The following is a 9598-nucleotide window of genomic DNA, read 5'->3' on the forward strand; positions in this document are numbered from 1 at the left end:
CTGGATTCGAACCCGCCACCTTAGGTGTATGTGGCTGGCGCCTTAGCCACTTGAGCCACAGGTGCCGAGCCATATGCACTATTTCATGATGGTTTTTGTTTGTTTGTTTTGAGACAGTCTTGTCTCCCTGGCTTGAGTACCATGATGTCATCATAGCTCACTGCAACTCTGAACTCCTGGGCTCAAGCAATATACCTGTCTTAGCCTTCTAAGCAGTATAGCTGGGACTATAGGCATACACCACACCACCAGCTAATTTTTCTATTTTATTTATTTATTTATTTATTTATTTATTTTTGAGACAATCTCACTATGTCGCCCTCATTCGAGGGCTGTGGCATCATAGCTCCCAGCAACATCAAACTCTTGGGCTTAAGCGATTCTCTTGCTTCAACCTCCCAAGTGGCTGGGACTACAGGCACCTGCCACAATGCCCAGCTATTTTGTCGTTGTTGTTTAGCAGGCCCTGGCCGGGTTTGAACCCACCAGCCCTGGTACATGTGGCTGGTGCCCGAACCACTGATCTATGGGCACTGAGCCTAGATTTTCTATTTTTTATAGAGATAGGGGTCTCATTGCTCAGGCTGGTCTTGAACTCCTGGTCTCAAGCTATCCTCTAGTTTTGGCCTCCCAGAGTGCTAGGATTATAGGCATGAGTCACTGTGCCTGGCCTGGTGTTACATATTTCCAAATATGATTATTCTGTTATCTCTTACAAAATTTTAGACATTAGCAACTAACTTGTTATGGTATGTAAGATTTTTATTTTTTGAGACAGAGTTTCACTCCCTTGTCCTGGGTAGAGTGCCATGGCGTCATAGCTCACAGCAACCTCAAACTCTTGCGCTCAAGTGATTCTCTTGCCTCAGCCTCCCATGTAGCTGGGACTATAGGTACCCGCCACAATGCCTGGCTATTTTTAGAAATGGGGTCTCACTCTTGCTCAGGCTGGTCTTGAATTCCTGAATCCAAGCAATCCACCCACCTTGGCCTCCCAGAGTGCTAGGATTACAGGCATGTGCCACTGTGCCAGACCAAGAATTCTTTTTTTTTTTTAACAATTTATTAATAACAAGATTGTCTGAAGTACATAAGAATATTAGCTCTTTTGAGTTTTTTGAGATGGTCTCTCTTCACCTGGGCAGAATGTAGTACCTAGCTCACTTGCAGCCTCCTAATTCCTGGATTCAAGTGATCCTCCTACTTCAGCCTTCTGAGTAGCTAGGACTACAAGTGCCTACCACAACACTTGGCTAGTTTAAAAAAAATTTTTTTTTGGTAGAGTCTTGGTATGTTGCCCAGGCTGGTCTCAAACTCCTGGCTTCAAACAGTGCTCCCACCTCAGCCTCCCAAAGTGCTGGGACCTAGCAAGAATTTTGACTTTCTTAACAACTTTTCCCCACCGTGATTTTTTTCCTGTTTTCTCCAACTATGTCAGTCACAGTTTGTGATTAGTCCATATTCAGTGTTTTCATTATATTAATTTTAATTACTCATTGCTTTATCACATAATGTACTATGATGACATTTTCTTTTTGGTATAACTTTTTTTTGGAGTTAATTGCCTTGTTCTGTTATTTTTATTTTTTTATTTTTCCAAGAAAAGAAGGAGAGATTTGTTCACAATGGTCACTTTTCACACCCTCCAGTAAGTCTGTAAAATACCCCTGCTTATAATTTTCCATATGGTCACATCCTCAGATAAACTGTTCCATTCTTTCCTTTCCAGGAAACTTCATGTAGCTCTTGCTTCTTGCTTTAATCTGGACTAATTGCTTTTGTATTATAGCTGTCAGCCTGGGACTTCTCTTTGCCATTATCTTGTGAATTTCTTACTTCTTACTCTGATTTGAATTCTGTTTCTGCAGCCTATGTCACTGTCTTTTTTTTTTTTTGGAGACAGAGCCTCAAGCTGTACCCCTGAGTAGAGTGCTGTAACATCACAGCTCACAGCAACCTCCAACTCCTGGGCTCAAGCGAGTCTCTTGCCTCAGCTTCCCAAATAGCTGGGACCACAGGCGTCCGCCACAACGCCCAGCTATTTTTTGGTTGCAGCCGTCGTTGTTTGGTGGGCCTGGGTTGGATTCGAACCTGCCACCTTAGGTGTATGTGGCTGGTGCCTTAGCCACTTGAACCACATTGTCTTTTATGGCTTCTTTTGTTTTAGAGAAGCACATCTTCCACTTGTTCACTCTAAAAGGGTCCATGAATGATAAAATTACTTGAGGCTTTTCACGTCTGAAAGTTCATTTACTTTCATCTTAGTTGGGCTACAAGTAGGATTCTTGAATAACTTGAAAATAATTTTCACTTAATTACTAAAGTGTGCTCCATTGTTTCCCAGTTTTCAGTGTTCAGAGGTTTGGTGCCATTCTGATTCTTTATCCTTACTTGCCTACTGTTTATGTATTTTTTGACCCTGGTGTTCTGCACTATAATGAGCCTTAATGTAAACCTGTTCCTCTTTCCTGCCCCCCCCCCCCACTGGCCCCCAATTCATGCTGTTGGATACATACTTCTTGGCCCTTTTCAATATGGAAAGTCATTTTCTTCCTTTCTGGGAAACATTCTTGTATTATTTCTTTCTTTCTTTCTTTTTTTTTTTTTTGTTAAGCAGGTCTGGACCAGGTCTGAACTTGCCAGCCCTGGTGCACAAAGCTGGTGCTCTAGCCGCCTAGGCGCCCAGCCTCTTGTATTATTTCTTTGATATTTCCTTCCTTCCATTTTCACTGTTATAATTAGATTTTGGACCTCCTTTACTGATTTTTTTTATGTTACCTTTTGTCTGATGTTTTCCATTTCTTTCTTCCTTTGTCTTCCTTTTTCCCTTTGTTGTTGGTATCTATTCCACATTTTCTTTTGGATAGGGATGGGGTCTCTCTGTGTTGCTCAGCCTGCTTTTGATCTCCTGGGTTCACAAACTTTCCTCCAACCTTGGCCTCCCAAAGTGCTGAGCTACTGCACCTGGCCTGGAATAAATAAATATACATATACATATATATATATATATATATATATATATATATGCGCGCGCACACACACACTCTCTCTCTCTCTCTCACATACACACACACACATATTTTTTGAGACAGTCTTACTTTGTCACCCTTGGTAGAGTGCCGTGTCGTCATAGCTCCCAGCAACCTCAAACTCTTGGGCTTAACCCATCCTCTTGCCCCAGTCTCACAAGTAGCTATGGCCACAACGCCTGGCTGTTTTTAGAGACGGATGTAGATATTTTTAGAGATGAAGTGGTAATTAAGAAGTGCTCGATAAATATGTGAATGAAAAAATTGGAGGCATTCTATACAGACTTTAATTTTTAAGGGTGTTTACTGTCCATTATTTTGGATCACAGTGCTGATGCCAACAACCTCTATCAGTATAAAAGCGAAAATAAAGGCTTATGCTGCATGCACTCTCTTGACAGGTGAGATTCACCAAAGTCGTTAACACAATCGCTACCGTGATCGTACTGATTGTGGCAATCCAACACCGATACAAACGGCACCGCAACTCAGTGTGCACAGCGCACCCGGGAGCGGGCCGCCACCGCGGACTCGCTCTTTCTCCCACCCACTGTCCTGCGCTCGCGAGGGGACGGGGCCTCGCGGGGCTGTGCCTCTGTCCCTTATTGGCTAGGCTGGGGGCGTGGCGCCTGGTTTTGACCAATCGTGAGCGGCGCGTTCCGGCACTTGAGGTAAAGGTCTGAGAATCTGAGAGGCCTGGACTGAGGCTGCAAGGACCCGAGCAGAGCTGCATTCCCGGCAGGGGACCCTTGGGGGGAAAGCACCGGCTGGGACGCTGTGGGCCGTTCTGTCACTCTCCCTCCTAGCTCTGCGCCCGCCACTATGTGGGCTGCCCTGAGGTTAGCCCTGCGGCCGTGCGCCCGCCCTGCTGTCCCCGGGCTGCGCTCCTATCACCAGGACTCGGTGGCCTCGCTGGGCACCAGACCGGACTCGAGCTCTGCCATCTACCAGGTAGGCTGGGCGAGTCACCTTGCCGGACCGGTGAGACTAGGTCCTGGCAGGTGGAGGGGGGTGGTGGTGTCACAGGTGAACAGTTGTTGTTCTTTTCTCCTGAGCCCCAGTCATGGTTCTGTAACTCACTAAGAGTATCGTCAAGTTTAAAAAAGAAAATCATTCTAAATAAAAAAAGTTTTAGTTCACTTTTAGAACTGGCACTGTACTTTGTCTTTGAAATCAGTGGTTCTCAAAACATAGCATTATCACCAGGGGAGTTTGTTGAATGTACAGGGGCCTGAGGCCCCACTCTGGACCTTCTGGGTCTCCTAAGTCTTGGTGTTTGCATTGTTAATGAAGTCCTTAAGGGGATTGGTGACAGCCAGCTTTGGGAACCACTGACCTAGCAGTACCCGAATAATTGGTTATAGTAATAGAAAATACTTAATTCCACAGTGTCTTTGAGTGTTTTTTCTTGGAATTGGCAAGCATCACAAGGTCAAAAAACAACTCAGCTTGTGAAATACCAGAGTTAGAAAATTTTAATCTGTTCACATGCTTTTTAAACTTATATAGATAGATACCATTTAAATCAGGGGTCTTCAAACTTTTTTTTTTTTTTTTGAGACAGAGCCTCAAGCTGTCCCCCTGGGTAGAGTGCCGTGGCATTACAGCTCACAGCAACCTCCAACTCCTGGGCTCAAGCGAGTCTCCTGCCTCCGCCTCCCAAGTAGCTGGGACCACAGGCGCCTGCCACAATGCCCGGCTATTTTTTTTTGGTTGCAGCCATCATTGTTGTTTGGCGGGTCCGGGCTGGGGATTCGAACCCGCCACCTTAGGTGTACGTGGCTGGCGCCTTAGCCGGTTGAGCTATAGGCGCTGAGCCTCCTCAAACTTTTAAAACAGGGGGCCAGTTCACTGTCCCTCAGACTGTTGGAGGGCTGGACTGTGGGCCCTGGGATGAGTCTGCTGCTAAGGCAGCGGTGGCAAAACACCCAGCCGGCCACATGTAGCCTGCGAGCCATAGTTTGAGGATGCCTGATTTAAATTGTACAAACGGTACACAGTGTTTAATGCAGAAACATTAAGTGGTAAGGGGTAAAAGTGGTCTAGGTATTTGGTATTGAAGTGTAAGGATGGAACTCATGATTTTGTAGGAAAGATGGACAAGAAAGCAGGTAACTTCAGTGCACTGTGGTAAGAGGGTGTCTAAAGCTTGAAAAATTGGTCATAGAAAGCTGCAGATAGGACATAATGAATGAGATGGATCATAGTTGGGTAAGAACTGGCCAGTTTCACGATGGAGATTGAGAGGTGAGACTGCAAACCAAAAGGATTACAAAGACACAGGTACTGAGTTTTAAAGGTGTATCTTTGGTGTGAGAACTTGGAAGTCATGGCTAGAGTTACGGTATTTGTGGAATAGTGTCTGGAGATGAGATTGATTTGGGGGCTAGATTAGAGGAGGGCCTTGCAGGCAAAGCCACATTTAGATTCTATTTTGTATACTATCCATTAAAATATTTAAGTAGAAGAGTGGCATGGACCTGCAGATATGGCAGATTCATTGATGTGGTGACAGTGTGGAGCAGGGGTCCTCAAACTTTTTAAACAGGGGGCCAGTTCACTGTCCCTCAGACTGTTGGAGGGCCAGACTGTGGGCCTCAGCACAAGTTGGCTGCTAAGCAGGACAGGCAGCGGCGGCAAAGACACCTGGTGGGCCAGATAAATGTCCTAGGTGGGCTGCATGTGGCCCACAGGCCATAGTTTGAGGATACCTGGCGTGGAAGATGGATTAGTAGTGTAGGGAATGCCTAGAGTTTGGTGCTAGTTGGAAGAGTTGTGTCCTGAGATGATAGGGTCAGTATTATGGTTGTTTGTGTCTGTGTGGGGATAAATACCTGTGGAGCAAATAAGATTATAGAGTTAATAACTGAGGGAAAAGGGAGGAAAATGGGTGGCAGTGGCACCCATAGCTCAGTGGGTAGGGCACCGGCCACATACGCCAAGGCTGGTGGGTTTGAACCTGGCCCTGGCCAGCTAAAACAACAATGACAAGTGCAACCAAAAAAACTAGCCAAGTGTTGTGGCAGGCACCTGTAGTCCCAGCTACTTGGGAGGCTGAGGCAAGAGAATTGTTTAAGTCCAAGAGTTTGAGGTTGCTGTGAGCTGTGACGCCATAGTACTCTACCAAGGGTGACATAGTGAGACTCTGTCTCAAAAAAAAAAAAAAGAGGGAAAGGAAATGGGTGACAAATCATGGATACCTTTGAAGTTTCTAACTGGGCAGGATATTTAGGTGGTGGTAGTGCCATTAACACAAGGAAGGCTATAGGACCAGTAGTGGGTTTGACAGATCAAAACTAGGATATTTGGTGAGGGTTTTGTATGAATCACCTTTTGCTAGGTTGTGCTTTATAGCAATATAAAAAATCTCAGTAGCTCACAATGGCAGATACTAATTTCTTACTCACACTGTGTGTGTTGGCTGCTATGACTGTTCCACTGCAGGGGGTTCAGGTCCACTCCATGTGATTTCTCATTCCTAGAGAAGGCTGAAGGAGCCCCCCTGATTTAGAGATGCTGTTCTCATGGCAAAAGGCACCAGAGCTAGAGGCTGAACACAAATTGGATTTAAAATTTCTGCTGGGATATGATGAAATTCCTGTAGACAGAGCAAGTCGTATGGCTAAGCCCAACTTCCATATTGTTGGTAGATATAAAGTGAATGACCAATTTCCTCTCTTTGTTGATTATACATAGGAACTATAATAAGTAATAATAATAGCAGAAATTATATAGTGTGCCAACCATTTCTCTAAAGACTTTATATGCTTTTACTCATGTATTCGTCAAAATAGTCCTGTGTGGCAGGTACTGCTATTATCTCTGTTTTATACATAGGAAAACTATGGTACATGGAGGTCAAGTAAGTTGTCTACAATAACCACAGCTATTTTTTTTTTTTTTGAGACAGACTATTGCCTCACACTATTGACCTGGGTAGAGTGCTGTGGCGTCATAGCTCACAGCAACCTCAAACTCTTGGGCTTAAGCGATTCTCTTGCCTCAGCCTCCCAAGTAGCTGGGACTACAGGCACCTGCCACAATGCCTGGCTATTTTTTGGTTGTAGTTGTCATTGTTGTTTGGCAGGCCTGGGCTGGATTTGAACCCACCAGCTCCAGTGTATGTGGCTGTTGCCCTAGCTGCTAAGCTATAGGCACAGAGCCAAGATAACCACAGCTATTAAGTGGCAGAGCTTGAATATGAAGCCAGGCAATCTGGCTCTTAACTATTGAGGCCAGGGTCTTGATTGTTGTTTTATAATGGTTCTTACACAGTCCTACTTAGGTAGATTCTATAACTGAAAAGACTGAGAAGGAGGTGGCCATTGGCTCAGCTCAAATTCATTATGACTATCAGGCACTAAGCCCTGTGGTTGCTCAGTTTCGCAAGAGTCTTATTAGTATACTATAGTATATACTGAGTATACTATACTTACTAGTATACTATAGTATACTTGTCCTAGAGGCTGAACGAATGAGAAAAAGAATGAGGATGAGTAATTGGTGGAAAAGGAAAGAGAAGTTTATTAATTTGCTAGCAAATGAAGGCAGCAGACTAGTATCTCAAAAGACCACCATCCTCCCTTGACACAGAAAAACAGGGCTGTTTTTGAAGGCGAGTTTTTGGTAGTTGGAGTTGGGTCTTTGTAACTGGTATCATATGTGCTTGGTTTGTGCTGTCATTGAACTATATAATTGGTTTTGGTTGACCTTATTTATCTCTGGGTTATAATCTTCTGACTCTTGTCCAGCTAATTCTGTGATCTAATCTCTTGTGGTTTAAGATAATAGAAAACAAACAGCAAAGAATAGTTTTCCACCCGCCTGATTACTGGCCTTGGAAAGAAAGGAGGTTCTAATTTTTTTTTTCTTTCTTGGAAAGAAAGCAGGTTTTAATTCCCCAAAAGGGTAGGTTGGGGGGCAGGGGTGCTTAAAGAGACAACTTCTCAAACATTTCATTGCCCTTTTCAGATCTTTACGTTTGTTAGAAAACCTATTTTTCTTTATTAGTCTTTTGTCTGGATAGTTCTATCCATTTTGAAAGTGGGGTATTAAAGTCTATTATTGTACAGCTGTCTAGTTCTCCCTTTAATTCTGTCAGTGTTGGTGGCACCTGTGGCTCAAAAGGATAGAGTGCCGGCCCCACATGCTGGAGGTGGGGGTTACAAACCCAGCTCTGGCCAAAAATAAATAAGTAAAGAAATAAAATAAATAATTTGTCAATGTTTACTCAATATATTTTGGAGCTCTATTGTTTGGTGCATATATGCTTAAAGTTGTTATATCTTCTTGGTGAATTGACTCTTTTATCAACGTGTAATGTTCTTTGTCTCATAACAAGTTTTGACTTAAAGTCTATTTTATCTGATATTAATAGCCACCTTTGCTCTTGTTGGGTTTCTGTTTTCATGAAATATCTCTTTTTATCCTTTCACTTTCAACTTCTATGTGGCCTTAGCTCTAAAATGAATCTCTCATACACTAAATTTTGTAAGAATAAGGGCAGACTCAAAGTCTGTGGGGTGATGAAGGATAGTCTTCTCATTGTGAACCTTGGCAAGGAAGGAAGAATTTTGAACAAGTAATAGAGTCTATCTCATGGCCTAAAATGTCTGCTTAAACTCCATCATGTTTGAATTCCGAAGTTGGAGGACGGGTGCCGCCCAGGGTTAAGGTGAGAGCCCCAAAGGGAAGATGCCGTTTGGGTGACAACATTGAGACAGCCACTGAGTCCATTTCCCAGAGCCCTTCTCTGTTACACTGTTTGGTTTATACTCAAGGAGGCCTTTTCCTTTACAAAGCCTATCCCACTGCTAGGGGTCTCTGAGATGATAAAGATAATCTGGTCACAGACCTTAATTGTGGGAGTGGTTTCTATCCAAAGAAACCAGGGGTGTCCAATCTGTGGCCCATGGGCCCCATGCAGATTATTTGAGGATTGTTTTGCGTATCTGTGGTGTCATGAAAAGTATGCACAGACCTTTTCTTTTGTTCTTCAGCTGTTGTGTTTGTGTATTTAATGTGTGGGCCAAGACATCTCTTACTCTTCCAGTGTGCTGCAGAAAAGAAAGAGGGTTGACATGACAAGTGGTGCTATATAAGTCATTCTAATGCTGCCTCTTTGGTGATGGCCTGTACAGACACACTCTGGTGCAGAGCTTTGTTTGTCTGAGACAATTCACACATTGGAGAATTTTTGCATTTGCTGTATGTGAGCAAAGGGGTCTCATCACCTGGGTTTAATAATAATAGAGAAAGTGTCAGGCTTTCCCCCATGTTATGTTGTTAATGTCGTGATACAAACATTATAAGTTCCAGTGGCAAAGAGAGGGGTTGCCTCTTATCAAGTCCTTTTTGGTGTTTTCCCAGTTTGTCCTGAGTGGAAACTCAGAAATGGAGATTATAGGACTGTGTCTCTCTGTTCTGGTTGCACATTAGAAACACCAGAAGAACTTTTAAAGCTCTAAATGCTTAGATCACACCTGCAGCCAGTGACATCAGAATCTCTGGGGTAGGACCAGTCTTCAGTGCTTTTTTATGTTTTCGTTTTCTTTTTCTTTTTTTTTTTT

The 9598-nt window shown here is 43.7% G+C and overlaps 1 protein-coding gene across 2 annotated transcripts in view; it reads left to right on the forward strand.

Annotated features, from left to right (window-relative positions):
• The first annotated feature begins 3712 nt into the window (after nt 1-3712).
• The window catches only part of MCCC2 (methylcrotonoyl-CoA carboxylase 2), a 76307-nt gene continuing 70421 nt past the window's right edge, over nt 3713-9598 (forward strand). For both annotated transcript variants that reach the window (XM_012802814.2, XM_003785896.3), the window contains exon 1: nt 3713-3980. In XM_012802814.2, the coding sequence (XP_012658268.1) occupies nt 3852-3980 (129 nt within the window). In that variant the 5' untranslated portion in view covers nt 3713-3851. The remainder of the gene's footprint in view (nt 3981-9598) is intronic.

This window comes from Otolemur garnettii, unplaced genomic scaffold (assembly GCF_000181295.1).
Source record: "Otolemur garnettii isolate 467f Iridium unplaced genomic scaffold, OtoGar3 scaffold00017, whole genome shotgun sequence".
Taxonomy (NCBI): domain Eukaryota; kingdom Metazoa; phylum Chordata; class Mammalia; order Primates; family Galagidae; genus Otolemur; species Otolemur garnettii.